Source organism: Pantherophis guttatus, chromosome 8, assembly GCF_059756535.1.
Source record: "Pantherophis guttatus breed Tessera chromosome 8, ASM5975653v1, whole genome shotgun sequence".
Classification (NCBI taxonomy): Eukaryota; Metazoa; Chordata; class Lepidosauria; order Squamata; family Colubridae; genus Pantherophis; species Pantherophis guttatus.
In genome coordinates, this window is record NC_142070.1 from 3,632,564 (window position 1) to 3,649,571 (window position 17,008).

General features: G+C 45.4%; 1 protein-coding gene across 5 annotated transcripts in view; it reads left to right on the forward strand.

The window, feature by feature from the left end:
- SLC4A11 (solute carrier family 4 member 11) overlaps positions 1 to 17,008 on the forward strand; it is a 122,976-nt gene that overhangs the window by 38,587 nt on the left and 67,381 nt on the right. For all 5 annotated transcript variants that reach the window (XM_060687196.2, XM_060687197.2, XM_087874810.1 and 2 more), the window contains exon 3: positions 10,499 to 10,651. In XM_060687196.2, the coding sequence (XP_060543179.1) occupies positions 10,499 to 10,651 (153 nt within the window). The remainder of the gene's footprint in view (positions 1 to 10,498; positions 10,652 to 17,008) is intronic.

A 17,008-nucleotide genomic window follows, 5' to 3' on the forward strand; every position in this document is an offset into this window, starting at 1 on the left:
GAGGTCCCAGGAGTGTCACATGTTTGACACACTCACATCACATTCAACCAGAGGTGGGTTTCAGCAGGTTCTGACCAGTTCTGGCGAACCGGTAGCGGAAATTTTGAGTAGTTCGGAGAACCGGTAAATACCACCTCTGACTGGCCCCGCCCCCATCTATTCTCTGCCTCCCGAGTCCCAGCTGATCGGGACGGAATGGGGATTTTGCATTAACCTTCCCCTGCCACGCCCACCAAGCCACGCCCACCAAGCCATGCCACACCCACCAAGCCACACTCACAGAACCGGTAGTAAAAATTCTGACTGGCCCTGCCCCCATCTATTCTCAGCCTCCCGAGTCCCAGCTGATGGGGAGGAAATGGGAATTTTGCAGTAAACTTCCCCTGGAGTGGGGAGGGAATGGGGATTTTACAGTATCCTTCCCCTGCCACGCCCACCAAGCCATGCCTTGCCACACCCACCATGCCACGCTCCCCAGAACCGAAAGTAAAAAGTTTTGAATCCCACCACTGCATTCAACCCTTCTCAAAATTAGCCATTCTGAATTCAAAATTGCAAATTCAGAATTGTTCAAATGTCTCATCGGGAGCTTGGAACGCACTATCCTACATCTGATCTGTTTTGCAAACCTATAAACATTTTCATCTTTTTTATTAGCAAAGCCCCAGAGTAAGGCTGCCCTGCTTGAGAATAATAAACGAACGAACGAACGAACGAACAAATAAATAAATAGATATCAAGAAAAGTCCTTAGCTAAGGCAGAAACGGTCCCCGCGTGCGTCTCCGTTTAATCATCACAAATAATAACCAGCCCAATTGTGTCATGTGCTCTACAGGCTGGCAGGTTCTCAGGACCACAAAATGTGACATCCTCCCCCCCCCTTTTTTTTCCCCCATCCTTCTTCTGAGGAACCAAGTCAAAGCATTGGCATCCGGATCCTTGGGGGAGAAGAAGAGATTTCAGCATCCATATAAGGGCTCGGATTTTGATAAAGAGCAGCTAAAAATGTCACCCAAGGGCTTGCAAACTTTCACGCTTGGCCAAAATTCTTTAGCAAGCTGGAGTTTGCCAAAAAAATAAAATTAAAAAAAAAAATATGGGGAAGAAGCAAAAAAAAGCCTCAAATGTTTACAGAAAGCCCAGAATCACCGTGAGTGGGTTGGGTGGCCATATAAATTTCACAGAAACAGAGAGAGAGAGAGAGAGAAAAAAGAAAAAGAGAGAGGGAGGGATATGGAGAGAGAGAAATAAGTAGATGATGTAGTATAAATGATAGAGATAAATGGGAGATAATAAGAGATGAAAGAGCTAAGGAGATAAATACTGTAAAACTGGATAGATGGTTTATATATATCTACAGCGAGAGAGATGAGAGAGAGAGAGATAAATGGATAAAGATGATAGATAAATAGAGATGATAGAGCTAGATGATGAGTAGAGATAAAAGGGAGATGATAGAGATGATAATAAGGATATGAATAAAACTAGATAGTTTCTGTCTTTAGAGAGGAAGAGATGAGAGAGATAAATAGATGACTAGATAATAGACAGATACAGATAGATGATAGAAAGATAAAGATGAGATAGATAGATAGATAGATAGATAGATAGATAGATAGATAGATAGATAGATAGATAGATAGATGAGAGAGAGAGAGAAACAAGGTTATATTGGGTGGGTTCTAAAAATTTTTTACTACTGGTTCTGTGGGCGTGGCTTATTTTGTGGGCGTGGCTTGATGGTCATGTGACAATTCTTTAGGATTTAGCAGAGGTACTGGTCTACCAGGCTTTTAACTGCTTGCAGAGCTGTACCGGTCTACCCATTCATTTTTGCAGGCACCAGTCTACTCATGTATTTTTGCAGGCACTGGTCTACCCATTTATTTTTGCAGGCACCGGTCTACTCATGTATTTTTGCAGGCACCGGTTTACCCATGTATTTTTGCAGGCACTGGTCTACCCATTTATTTTTGCAGGCACTGGTCTACTCATTTGTTTTTGGAGGCACCGGTCTACCACCAAACTGCCTTTTACCATTGATCAGCTAACTATTCATCTTCTGACCGGACGGCCTTATTCGCCTGCGTTGAGAGAATTTTTTTTGCCAGGGCTGCCGGCACTCCTAATTAAAGGAATCTTTTGAGTTCACTTCAGAAGATTTGTCGTGTTTGAGGAGCTGGGTGAGAACAGATAGGTTTTGTGCAGTGGTGGGATTCAAGTAATTTAACAACCGGTTCTCTGCCCTAATGATTTCTTTCAACAACCAGTTTGCCAAACTGCTCGGAAAGTTGACAACTGGTTCTCCCGAAGTGATACGAACCGGCTGAATCCCATCACTGGATTCAAGTAATTTAACAACCGGTTCTCTGCCCTAATGATTTCTTCCAACAACCAGTTTGCCAAACTGCTCAGAAAGTTAACAACCGGTCCTCCCGAAGTGATACGAACCGGCTGAATCCCATCCCTGGTTTTGTGGATTTGTGGTTCCAACGTACTACGAAATGCGATCCGATAACAGCCTCCGCCTCTCCTCTTTCTTATTTTCCGTGCTTGAGTAAACATTTAAAAAATGTGTTCGTATTGTTAGGCCGGAGCTGTCATGTTGCTTCTTTTTTCTTTTCTTTTCTTTTTTTTTGTGCATTGTCGCAAACATGTTTTGCGTAACAGCTTTGCCAAGGATGGCTTGAGAAAAGGATTTTATTAATTTCTCCTTCTCATCAGCGTTAATTTTTCACGGCTTGTTGGACAGCTTAAAGGGATGATTAAAAGGCGCTGGCACCCATATTAAGCAGCGTTTGTGATGGCCTTGGATTGTGGTGACATTCAAGACGGAAGAGCCATGTGCTGTTGTGGTGCGGCGTGCTCACAACATGCAGGGTTGTTCTTTTAATTACGGGAATATATCTGATTTAAATTTTTTCCCCCCCCTGTAACTGGGTACATGTTTTCAAAGAAGTAAAGGAAAGCATCGCGATGAGTATTATTTTTCTGTTTGAATGTATTTGGATGTTTTTTTTTTCCTGATATGGGTAAAAGTATTATTATGAATGAGAAGTGAACTTTGAAAGCAAGACTAATTTGAAAGATCTAAGTCCCTGATGGCGAACCTATGGCATGCGTGCCACAGGTGGCACATGGAGCCATATCTGTGGGCACGCAAGCGTTGCCCTAGCTCAGCTCCAGCGCACACATCTGATTTTGGGGCCTTCTGGGCCCACCGGAAGTCAGAAAATGGGCCATTTCCAGCCTACAGAGGGCCTCTGGGTGGGTGGGGAAGGCTGTTTTCGCCCTCCCCAGGTGCCAAGAAAATCTCTGGAGCCTGGGGAGGTCGAAAAACAGATCTACTGGGCCCACTGTGCCATTGTGTGCCAAACGCGGGGGAAGCACGGGGGATTACATGTGTGGGGCGCATTGAATTGTGGGTGTGGGCACATTCACGCACAACCCCCCCAGGCTCCCCATGCTTTTGACACGCGGTTAGCCATCACTAGTCTAAGTGGAATGTGATGGGATGTAAGCAGTTCAGTTTTCTTTTTTTAAAAAAAAAAAAACAAGTTTTTATTAGTTTTTAATATAGCCAGGGGTGGGATTTAGCCGGTTCGGCCCAGTTCGGGTGAATCGGATACTAATTTTACATCTGGTTCGCCAAACTGGTAGTTGCAAGGACTAGCTGGCCCCACTCATCCTGCCCCTCCATGCAGCCCATTTTGGATGCCAGTTAAGTGCAGAGTCCGTGAGGAGGTTCTGGGAGGCCTACCGGAAGTTCTGGAAGTCTGAAAACAGGCCCTTTTCTGGCCTCTGGAGGGCCTCCGGAGCCCAGGGGAGGCTGTTTTCGCCCTCCCGGAGGCTCGAGGAAAGCCTCCGGAGCTTGGGGAGGGTGAAAACGCCCCTTCCCCCCGCCGTGGTGCAGGAGTGCTGAGTAGGCCACGCCCACCATGGCCACGCCCACCCAGCCACCGGGCCGAGAACCGGTTGCAAAAATTTTTGGATCCCACCCCTGAATTCAAAGAAAATACAAAAGTAAATAGGGAATTTAGGGAAGGGAAAAGTGTGGAAAATCTCAACTTTTTACTTTTACATAATAGTATAAACTCGATATTTATATAACAGCAAACGCTGTCAAACTATTTAGTAAGACTGTATTAATATTATTCTTTTCATCTTTCCTATTACCTATTTCCTTTTCTACTTCTGACTAATAACTTTGTTGCTGGTATCTTTACGATTTATATTGTTTTATTTACTTTACTTTACTTTATTCAAATTTCTATACCGCCCTTCTCCTTTCGGACTCAGGGCGGTGAACAGCCAAGATAAAAACATCTATACAAAACATCACAGTTAAAAAATAAAGTTAAAATAATTTATAAATTTGGCCCATAATTTAAAACTTGTCAATTAAAATCAATATTAAAATTTAAAAATTTAGATTCCTAGTACGATTTATGTTGATTCTATCACTTAAGTGTTGTATTTTAGGATTTATTTTTGAATAAAAAAAATTATTTTAAAGCCACCCAGCCGCCTCTCATGTCTAAGGTGGGTCTAGAACTCCCTATCTCCCAGTCATTGGCCCAAACTCAGCTAGCCGATCAGCTGAGCCGAGGCCGAGCAGGCCTAGAACTCTCCGTCTCCTGGTGATTGGCCCAAAGTCACCCAGCCATCTTTCCTCCCTAAGGCTGGACTAGAACTCTCCGTCTCCTGGTGATTGGCCCAAAGTCACCCAGCCACCTTTCATGCGTTAAGTCGGCACTAGAACTCACAGTCTCCCACTTTCTTGCCGGTGCGTTAATCAGGGTTGGCTGCTTGCTTGTGAGGAGAGCTTTAAAAGTCAAGCCACCATCACGGAAAGAGTTAAGTGTGTGCCGATTTTGTGTCACCAACTTACCCCTTACTCCTTCCTTGCACAACCGACCCCTCCCTTGGGGGTATTTTGTCCAATTCTGGAACAAACGAATCTTCCTTTTCATCCAAGGCCGAAAATCAGTCAGTCTCTGCCCTCCTGCAGCGATGCACAGATTGTTGTGTGCCGATTAGGAAATGTCACTCAGGAGTTTGGGTGGGGGCCAATATTTTTTAAGTACACTTTGTTGTCCCTGCAGCATCGAAATCGGGAGGGGAAGCAAATCTCATCAACCATAACATGGGTAGTCCTCGACTTACGACCACAATTCAGCCCATAATTTCCCTTGCTGAGCCAGACGGTTGCTAAGTGAGTTTAGCCCCATTTTACGGCCTTCCTTGCTGCCGTTGTTAAATGAATCATTGCAGTTGTCATGTTAGGAGCACGGTCGTTAAGTGGATCGGGCTTGACGTCGCTGGTCAGAAGGTCGCCGAAGGGGAATCGCGTAACCCTGAGACACCACCACCGTCATAACTATGAGTCAGCTGCCAAGGGTCTGAATGTAAATCACGTGATCGTGGGGAATGCAGCAACGGTCGTAAGTGTGAAAAAGTCACTCTTTTCAGGGCCGTTGTAACGTCAAAAGGTCACTGTTATAAGTCGAGGACTATCTGTATATAGGTTATTAGCCAGACAGTGGCTCGTCTATTTTCTCTGATCCAAATTCAGATGCTTGGCAACGGATTCACATTTATGACGGTTGCAGTCTCCCGGGCCGGGGGGGGGGTGGCGGGTTGTCATGTGATCCCTTTTTGCGACCTTCTGACGAGGAAAATCGGTGGGAAAACAGATACACTTAGCAACCGGGTCCCTAACTTTAAGAACTGCCGTGATTCACTTAACCACGGTGGCAGGAAAAGCCGTAAAAGGGGGCAAAAATTCACTTAACAACTGTCTTGCTGAGCCATGGACATGTTGGGCTCCATCGTGGTCATAAGTCGAGGACTACCCGCACCCATAAGGCAGGCTGCCTAAATTTTCAGCTGATCAGAAAAGGAGCTTCTGTGTTTACCGGGGAAAAAAAATCATAAACATCTAGAAATAACAAGCAATTGTGGTACAATTGAAGGTTGTTTCTCTCATAGGGTTGAGTAATTCACACTTTTGTATCGCTCATTTGATAATTGGAACATTACCTTCACAGTTCGTGCAATTACCCCACAAATGAGAATCTTAACTCAGAAGTGGATAAAATGTTCATTAATTTCCTATTTTTTTTCCCCTCCTGCCTCAGCACTGCTGCCCCTTTAAAAGGTTTCCTTGAATGTCCTTTCAAAACCTACGCCAAATAACCATGTTCCTTCTCTCGAGAGAGTATTCCATTTATTTTATTTTTAAAAATCGGTTTTATTCAATTTATATGACCGCCCTTCCTTCTTGTAGCGACTCTGGGCGGGCAACCACAATTAAAAGCACAGGGCAACAGGAAAAATAAATACCTACAATAAATACCAGTAATGGAGATTTTTCTCCACAAAACAGTCTTGTCATTTTTTAAAAAAATTCCACCAAAGTCAGAAAGAATTTTTTTTCCTCCCACCAGAAGCAGCGTCTAAGAAATTTCCCATTTCTATTCGTTCCGATTTTCCTGTTTTTCTCCAGCCAAAAAAAAAAACCCTTGAGTTTAGGTTAAGTCCTCGACTTAACGACCATAATTGTGCCCAACAGTTCTGTTGCTAAGCGAGACGGTTCTTAAGTGAGTTTGGGGGCCATTTTACGACTGTCCCTGCCACCGTTGTTAAGCGAACCACTGCAGTTGTTAAAATAGCCACACGGTTGTTAAATGAATCTGGCCTTCCCCAGGGACTTTGTCAGAAGGTCGTAAAAGGAGATCACATGACCCGGGGACACTGCGACCGTCATAAATACGAGTCCATTTCCCAGAATATCGATCACGTGACCACGGGGGATGCTGCAAGAGTCGTTAAGTGTGAAAAACGGTCATAATAAGTCGCTTTTTTTTTTCCAGTGCCGTTGTTATCTTCGAACAGTCACTAAATAAACCGTTATAAGTAGAGGACTGAATTCCCTTGCAAATATGTATAATCCGGAGGGATGCCGCTTTGCTTTCTTTGAAAATGGGACCGTGATCCAGCTTGCAAAACGTCAGTTAGAGGAATGACACCTTTGCAAATTCGTTTTGAGATGTTCATCTCCAGAGTAACAGAATGACAGAGGTGGAAGGGACCTTGGAGGTCTTCTAGTCCAACCCCATGCCCAAACAGGAGACCCTGTACCATTTCAGACCAATGATTGTCCAGTCTCTTCTTGAAAACCTCCAATTACGGAGCATTCATAACTTCTGGTGGCAAGCTGTTCCACTGGTTAATTCTCCTGACTGTCAGGAAATTCCTTCTTAATTCCAGGTTGCTTCTCTCCTTGATGAGTTTCCATCCTTCCGTTGCTTCTTGGCTGGCCTTCAGGTACTTTGGAGAACAGGTTGACTCCTTCTTCTCTGGTGATGGACCCCCCAAGTACTGGAAGACTGCTGTCATGTCACCCCTAGTCTTTCTCTTCTGAATTTTTAGGCAATGACAGAATAAGAGAGTTGGAAGGGACCTTGGAGGTCTTCTAGTCCAACCCCGTCCTCAGGCAGGAGACCCTATACCAGTGATGGAATAAAACCCAGTGACCAGCTGGCTGGCATGCATATGCGCCTCGGAAACCCGATGACCAGCTGGCTGAGCTGGGACGATGGCGCGCGTGTCTACAGAGAGGGCTCTCGTGCCACATCTGGCACGCGTGCCATAGGTTCACCATCACGGCCCTATACTATTCCAGACAAGTGGCTGTCCAGTCTCTTCTTGAAAACCTCCAGTGTTAGAGCGCCCACAACTTCTGGTGGCGAGCTGTTCCACTGGTTAATTGTCCTCACTGTTAGGAAGTTTCTCCTTAATTCCAGGTTGCTTCTCTCCTTGATGAGTTTCCATCCGTTGCTTCTCATCCTGCCTTCTGGTGCTTTGGAGAACAATACTCTTTTTTTTTAATTAGAAGAACATGAAAGATAGAACTGGCTAAAGCACTTTATGATTAGCCAGCGTTATTTTTAATTGCAAGAATATTATTGAGCCCAGCGAAGGACTCCGGGGGTCTTTGTAGAAAATAGGAGATGGCGAGTTCTAATCCCGCCTTAGCCGTGAAAGCCAGCTGAGTGGTTTTGGACCAGGACCTCTCTCTCTCTCGCTCAGCCCAACTCGCCTTCCGTGAAGAATTTTCAGAACATGCATTATTATGGGATTACCGTTCTTGAAATCATATTTCACGGAATTTTTTTTTTTGGTAAAACAAAAAAATGACATGCACAATTGCTGGATCCAGAGTTGGGCCGCTGGGGGTTCGCAGGGGTTCGGGAGAACCTCTAGCTAAGATTCTGTACAGTTAGGAGAACCCCCAAATCCCACTCCTGGCTGGCCCTGCCTACCCCACCCCTCCCAGGAGTCCCCACGCAGCCCGTTTTGGATGCAGGTAAGTGCAGGGTGTATGTGGAGGCTTAGGGAGGGTGAAAAATGGGCCTACCGGAAGTTCAGGAAGGCCGGAAATGGGCCCGTTGCCGGCTCCAGAGAGGCCTCCGGAGCCTGGGGAGGCCATTTTCGTCTTCCCGGAGGCTCGAGGAAAACCTCTGGAGCGCGGGGAGGGAAAAAACACCCCCCACCATGGTGCAAGAGGCCGACTAGGCCACGCCCACCCAGCAAACCCCTTGCTAAAATTTTTGAAGCCCACCCCTGCCCGGATCAAAGTATTTTTGGAACTCCTAATATCTCTCTGCTTCCTTTCCATGAGTTACTCATTTCTTTGACCTGCTCGGAAAATATTTCGTACTAGGAGCATCACCTACATAAGGAAAAAAAAACACAACATTTTGCTTTTTTTATAGGAGGGATCTCCAAACTCGGCGGCTTTAAAACTTGTGGACTTCAACTCCTAGAATTCTTCAGCCAGCCATGCTGGCTGAGGAATTCTGGGAGTTGAAGTCCACAGGTCTTAAAGTTGCCAAATGTGAAGATTCTTGGTTGGCTTAGAGCAGGGGTCAGCAACCGGCGGCTCCAGAGCCGCATGCGGCTCCTTGGGCCCTCTGCTGTGGCTCCCTGTCAGGGGATCCCACCACTGGCTGGCCCTTCCCTCCCAGTCACTCCTCGCCTGGCCTGAGAAGGTAAAGGTGAGGGTGGGGGATAGAGAAGCAGCCAGGGCAGAGACAGAGAGATACAGAGAGAGTGGGAAAAAGAGAGAGAGAGACACAGAGAGAGAGATACAGAGAGTGGGAAAAAGAGAGAGAGAGACAGAGAGAGAGAGATACAGAGAGAGTGGGAAAAAGAGAGAGAGAGACAGAGACAGAGAGATACAGAGAGAGTGGGAAAAAGAGAGAGAGACAGAGAGAGAGAGATACAGAGAGTGGGAAAAAGAGAGAGAGACAGAGAGAGAGATACAGAGAGAGTGGGAAAAAGAGAGAGACAGAGAGAGAGATACAGAGAGTGGGAAAAAGAGAGAGAGACAGAGAGAGAGAGATACAGAGAGAGTGGGAAAAAGAGAGAGAGAGACAGAGACAGAGATACAGAGAGAGTGGGAAAAAGAGAGAGAGACAGAGAGAGAGATACAGAGAGTGGGAAAAAGAGAGAGAGACAGAGAGAGAGATACAGAGAGAGTGGGAAAAAGAGAGAGAGAGACAGAGAGAGAGAGATACAGAGAGAGTGGGAAAAAGAGAGAGAGAGACAGAGACAGAGAGATACAGAGAGAGTGGGAAAAAGAGAGAGAGACAGAGAGAGAGAGATACAGAGAGTGGGAAAAAGAGAGAGAGACAGAGAGAGAGATACAGAGAGAGTGGGAAAAAGAGAGAGACAGAGAGAGAGATACAGAGAGTGGGAAAAAGAGAGAGAGACAGAGAGAGAGAGATACAGAGAGAGTGGGAAAAAGAGAGAGAGACAGAGACAGAGATACAGAGAGAGTGGGAAAAAGAGAGAGAGACAGAGAGAGAGATACAGAGAGTGGGAAAAAGAGAGAGAGACAGAGAGAGAGATACAGAGAGAGTGGGAAAAAGAGAGAGAGACAGAGAGAGAGAGATACAGAGAGTGGGAAAAAGAGAGAGAGAGACAGAGAGAGATACAGAGAGTGGGAAAAAGAGAGAGAGAGACAGAGAGAGAGATACAGAGAGAGTGGGAAAAAGAGAGAGAGAGACAGAGAGAGAGATACAGAGAGAGTGGGAAAAAGAGAGAGAGAGACAGAGAGAGAGAGATACAGAGAGTGGGAAAAAGAGAGAGCGAGACAGACAGGGAGGGAGGGAGGGGAGGGAGAGAGAGATGTCAAAAGGATTTTGTGGTTCCCGGTGTTTTTTAACAACTGGTTCTCTGCCCTAATGACCAGCTGGGTAGGCGTGGCTAGGGGTGGGTCATGTGACTGGTGGAAGTGAGTGACATCGAGTTGGCCACGCCCACCCAGGTTTTGTGACTCCCGATGTTTTCTTTTCTGTGGGAAACGGGTCCAAATGGCTCTTTTGAGTATTTAAGGTTGCTTAGAGCAATATCCCGTTGAGACCGGGCTTTGATATCTGGATAAGCGTAGCAGGAAATGGCCACTAAATGGGTCTTTTCATGTGGCAGGTTACCTTAAGTGCGATACGGATGATGGCTGCGACAACAAAGAGGAAGTCGGAGGGGAAGAACTCTTCGACACCGTCAACTCCTCCATCGTGTCAGGGGACAGCATCCGATTCTTCGTGAACGTCAACTTGGAGGTTCCGCAGAACGTTACAGGTAAGGACGCTTCCCCGTAAGAATCTCACCTGGTTGCTCTGGGGCTTTGATGGTTTGTTCTGTGGGATCTTTGATGCTCTCTGCATTGGGTTGTTTTCTTGCAGGTGTTTCATGACCCAACTAGGTAATACCATCAGTGCAAGAAGGGTGTGGGGTTTGCAGAGTGAAGGAGGAGGAGGAGGAAGACTGTGGGGTCCTTGGTGTTCTCTGAACCTGGTTATTTTCTTGCAGACATTTCATGACCCAGCTAGGTGGTATCATCAGTGCTAGAAGGCAGTGGGGTTTGCAGAGTGGAGAAGGAGGAGGACTTCTCCACTCTGTGGGGTTCTTGGTGATCTCTGAGCCTGCTTGTTTTCTTAGAGATGTTTCATTACCCATGTATGTAATATCATCAGTGTTAGGGGGGAGTCCGGTTTGCTCTTTGTTTATATACAGTGTTGGTGGAGTATGGTTTTCTTCTTGGTAGTTCCTTGATTGGGCTGTTGCTTACTGCTTGAATGTTTGTCTGGTGTTAAACCCTGCTTATCTGGGTGTTGTTTGCTACAGAGGATTGTTCTGGCCTGTTTGTTTCTTCCTTAGATTTTTATTCTTTTGCGGTTGGTCCTGAGCTACAACTATTCACTTCTAAGGGTTTGTTCCAGAGGATGTAAAATAGCCATCGTGCTAAAATAGCCAATCTATGATTTAGATTAAGCCATGGTTTGTCTCATGATGGTTGCTTGTGTGCGTGTGTGTGTGCCTATTGGCACAGCTCACATGAAGTCATATTCAGGTAGATTTGTCTTCTGCCTCAAGTCGTTTGACTTCACACAGATAAAAGTAAACCAAGACAGATTACTAATAATCCATAAATCTCATTATACTGTTATTTCCTTTGGGCAATTACCTAAACCCAAAGGGATTCCATCAAGTTAGGATTCTGACAGGGTTGTCTTTAGCAAGATTTATTGCGGAGAACTGGAGCGAGTCTGTAAAAATTCCCGCAGAGTTCCCATCTATATAACCAATTTGACTCGAGGGTGGAGATGTGCTGATTTCTTTTTTCCCCTAATAACCTTTCTATCATCTTCAAACGAGGAAGTTTGCAGAATTTTTATCGGTCTGAGAATTGCCTTTTAGGATAGCGTTACATGCGAATGCATTAGTGATTATCTAGGGTCATTTTCTTTGACTTTATGATTGTATAGACTTCAAACATCCACAGCTGCAGAAGTGGGATTCAGCCGGTTCGTATCGGTTCGGGAGAACCGGTAGCAGAGATCGCAGGTGGGCCCGGCCACCCGCCCCAGCTTTATGTCGTCCGATTTAGGCACGTTTTTGAGGCTGGACGCATGTGCGGAAGGTGCGCAAACAAGCAACGTGCATGCACAGAAGGCCGAGTGCATGCACGGAAGGAGCGCGCATGAAGCAAGTGTGCGCGCATGGGATGAACCAGTGGTAAAAATACTGGAAGCCCACCGCTGCACAGCTGCCTATCTCAGGTCCTTGGGAAGAACTTGATAAATGGATAAAAATGCAAAATCCAGTCTTAAACATCTACGCTGACTGTGCTACCAACCGTAATAGTAAAAACGGGTAGTCCTTGACCTATGACCACAGTTGAACCCCAAATTTCTGTTGCTAAGCGAGACATTTGTTAAGCGAACTTAGCCCCATTTTACGATCTTTCTTGCCACAGTTGTTAAGTGAATCACAAGCCTCCGTTCAACGAGTTAACACATTCGTTAAGCCAATCGGGCTTCCCCATTGAATTTTGGCTGGTCACCGAAAAACACAAAAGTTGATCCCTATGACACCTGCGACCGTCATAAGTATGAGTCCGTGGCCAAACGTCTGGATTTGGATCACGGGACTATGGGGATGCTGCAACGGTCATAAGGAGGGTGGATAAAAATCAATGATTTTTTTTAAAAAATCAAAAAAAAATCGTATTTTTTTGATTTAAATCGGATTTTTTCGATTTAGATCGGATTTTTTTCATTTAAATCGTATTTTTTTGATTTTTATTGAATTTTAATAAAAAACTTTTGGGGTAAAAATCTATCATAAGATAGTTTTCTATTTAAGATACATAAATAATTTAGTTTATTCAGCATGAAATGGAGCTTAGTTATGTAGCAGGAGGCTGTATATTCTGCAACACTGGGACTATCAGTGAGTCAACAGCGGGTCAAAGGAGTAGCAGAGATGACAGTTGCTCTTTAAAAATTAGGATTTAAATCGAGTCGATTTAAATCAAGCCTTTTTACTAGTGATTTAAATCATGATTTAAATCGTGATATAAATCAACTCGATTTAAATCAAATCCTTCCTGGTCGTAAGTGTGGAAAACGGGCCCAAGCCCCCTTTTTTCAATGCCGTTGTAAACTTAGAACGGTCGCTAAACGAAGTGTTGTAAGTCAAGGATGACCTGCAGCAGCTGTAGGGATAGATAATCCTTTTTTGTGCTGAGCTTTGGCCGTTGTTGGCAAGTGGGCAAATAAGATGGGATACCAGGTTAGACAACCAGCTGAATTAAAATAGTGAAGCACAGGCTGGTTGAACATCATTTCGGTGCTGCGTTGTGTTCAGATGTGTTGAAACAAGAACCTTCTCACACTCGTGGGCTTCCAAAACCAGTTGGGCCGCTATTGACGGCTTCCTCCCCCTCCCTTCGCCATTGTTGTCAAGTTCGGAGCCTACGCACGTGGCTCTGGTTTGTGTTGACTGGCACAGCATCCCCGTTCCTAGTGCCAAGAACGGGCTTAATTCCTGATTTAAATACTTCGCCCTCCTACATAACAGAGTGCAGAACAGCCTTCGATATTCGTTCTTATCGAGAGCAGCCTTCGGTATTTGTTCTTATTCAAGAAAATAGAAAATGGAGGTAGAAATTAGAAATTGGGAAAACATTACGATGCGTGCTGTCAAGTCACTATAATTACTATGTTTACGTAAATGTTAGAGGTCGGAAGATTACTCAAAGAGTCAATAAGAGTTGAAATACTAAAAAGGGCAAGAGATGATGGATAGATGATGGATAGACCACGGGTAGCTAGAAAGGTTGTAAAACGGGGCAAAACTCCCTTAAATGTCTCACTTAACAACAGAAATTTGGAACACTTGGCAACCATTTGTGGACTTTGCACTTGGGAGATTGGATGAATCGGCGCCAGTACCTTATCAAAGAGATTTTTGGAAGAATTGAAGACTTTAATTTCCTAAAACTTCCTTTCCATTTGTATAGCACGTTGGGGGGAAAAAAATTTTCTTTCTTTACTATTGATTTTTGTATTGTTTTTTTTTCCTGTTATTCTTTAACAATAAAAATACAATAAAAAATTTTAAAAAAAAGTCAATAAGAGTTGAAATACTAAAAAGGGCAAGAGATGATGGATAGATGATGGATAGACCACGGATAGCAAGAAAGGTTGTAAAACGGGGCAAAACTCCCTTAAATGTCTCACTTAACAACAGAAATGTTGGGCCCAATTGTAGTCGTAAGTTGAGGACTACCCGTATAAGCTCTGTCATTGAGATTCCGACATGGGTGAACCCAGGTAGCAAAAAAACGGAGAAGTAGCTAGTCCGTGTCTTCCCGGATGGATATTTATTGACTTCCCAGCCTAGTCTACAATCCTGGTGATCTCTTACCCAAATGTTAACTAGGTGTAACAGGGCTACGTTTTCTGGAATCCACCAAGGTTGAGTCTTTGCTGCCACCTAGCTAAATAAATATTAGCCAAACTGCAACTGAGCCAGTTTGGGCTAGGGCAGGGGTCAGCAACCTGTGGCTCCGGAGCCGCATGTGGCTCTTTCACCCCTCTGCTGCGGCTCCCTGTCACTCAAAATATGCGTCACAGCCATCAGTGTGCGACACCCACCGGCACATGATTTATTGAGTTTTTCAACCCCCGGTAGGCCAACCATGGATAAATCCAAGAAAAGAAAAGTTTCAGAAGAAAACAATGTTTAATTCAACTACATATCCTAGTTTTGTGGCTGCTCAAGAAATAGTCAGGCATGGGAAGGGTTTTGTGGCTCCCGGTGTTTTCTTTTCTGTGGGAAACGAGTCCAAATGGCTTCCATTCTGGGGATACCTCAGGAGATACATGGACTTCAACTCCCAGAATTCCCTAGCTAGAACGTGTTGACTTTGGCTCTCAGGATACCTCAGGAGATGCATGGACTTCAACTCCCAGAATTCCCTTGTAGTCTTCCACTCTCGGGATTCCTCAGGAGGATACATGGATTTCAACTCCCAGAATTGCCAAATTAGAACATATGGACTTCCACTCTCTGGATGCAGGAGGAATACATGGACTTCAATTCCCAGAATTCCCTAGCTAGAACATCTGAACTTCCATTCTCGGGATACCTCAGGAGGATACATGAACTTCAACTCCCAGAATTCCCAAACTAGAATATGTGGACTTCCACTCTCTGGATGCAGCAGGATACATGGACTTCAATTTCCCAGAATTCCCCAGTCAGTACATGCGGACTTCAATTCCCAGAATTCCTCATTTGTGGGCAGAGCTTGCTTCTTTTGTTTAGAACAGGGTCTCCAATCTTGGCAATTTTAAGCCCGGAGGACTTCAACTCCCACAATTCCCCAACCCAGCCATGCCGGCTGAGGAATTCTGGGAATTGAAGTCCACACGTCCTGACTGGGGAATTCGGGGAAATTGAAGTCCATGTATCCTCTTGAGGAATCCCGAAAGTGGAAGTCTACATGTTCTAGCTAGGGAATTCTGGGAAATTGAAGTCCATGTATCCTCCCGTGACATCCAGAGAGTCGAAGTCCACATATTCTAGTTTGGGAATTCTGGGAACTGAAGTCCATGTATCTTCCTGAGGTATCCTGAGAGTGGAAGACCACAAGGGAATTCTGGCAAATACCACCTCTGGCTGGTCCCAGAGTGGGGTGGGAATGGAGATTTTGCAATATCGTTCCCCCAGGAGTGGGGAGGGAATGGGGACTTTGCAGTATCCTTCTCCTGCCATGCCTACCAAGCCACGCCCACAGAACCGGTAGTAAAAAAAAAAAATTGGAATTCACCACTGGAAGAAGGGAAGAGGAGAAAAGGAAAGGGGAGGGAGGAAGGAAGGAGGGAAAAAGTGGAAGGAGGGAGAGGGACAGAGGGGGAGGGAAGGCGAGAAAGAAAGGGGAGGGAGGGAGGAAGGGAGGAGAGAAGGGAAGAAGGGAAAGGGTGAAAGAAAGGGGAGGGAGGAAGGAAGGAGAGAAGGGAAGAAGGGAAAGGGTGAAAGAAAGGGGGGGAGGGAGGAAGGAAAGAAGGGAAAGGGTGAAAGAAAGGGGAGGGAGGGAGGAAGAAGGAGAGAAGGGAAGAAGGGAAAGGGTGAAAGAAAGGGGAGGGAGGGAGGAAGGAAGGAGAGAAGGGAAGAAGGGAAAGGGTGAAAGAAAAGGGAGGGAGGAAGGAAGGAGAGAAGGGAATAAGGGAAAGGGTGAAAGAAAGGGGAGCGGGTGGAGGAAGAAAAGAAGAAGGAAGGAAGGAAGAGAAAGGAAGGAAGGAATGGGGCCCCCTCTGATGGTTCCCAAAACAGATTAGAAGGGCATTTTTCAAATCTTCTCCTTTATCAGCCTCATTTGTGATTCCTTCCCACGGCTTCTGCTGGGAGAAGAGCTGCCTGGCCTGTTTTGCCTGGAGGCCAGCAGATTGCCTGGGGAACCACATGTTAACATGCAAAAAAGAGAAAGAAAACATACCTGCGTAGACAGAAGAGGGCTCACCCCTCCTCTCTTTTTTGGGGAGACCCGTTCCGATCTGAATCCCCCTGAGGACTAGCGGGCTGCGATGATCAAATCGCAGGCGTCGTTTTTAAGGCTATCCCTTTCCCAAAATGGGGAGGGGTGGGGAAGGAAGCAGATAAATAGGACTGCTGGGGGTGGCTGCCACAGGATAAAGGGAAGGAGAAAATTGCCTTTGAATTTTTTATTTTTTTTTTAATTTGATTTATATGCCGCCCTTCTCCCGGAGACTCAGGGTGGCTTACAATGCGTTAAGCAAGAGCCTTCATCCTTTTGTATATTTTATACGAAGCCAGCTTATTGCCCCCACAAACTGGGTCCTCATTTTACCCACCTTAGAAAGGATGGAAAGCTGAGTCAACCTTGAGCCTGGTAAGATTCGAACCTGCAGAAATTGCAGGCAGCTGTGTTAATTACAGGGTGCATTAAACCACTGTACTACCAAGGCTCTTGGACGACATGGAATACATTTGGAGCGAGAAGGAAGGCCGTCGTGCTCTCTGACCTTGGTTGTTTTCTTAAAGACGTTTCATGACCCAACTAGGGAACATCATCAATGCTAGAAGGGAGTGGGGTTTGTGGAGAGGAGGAGCAGCAGTAGCAGCAGC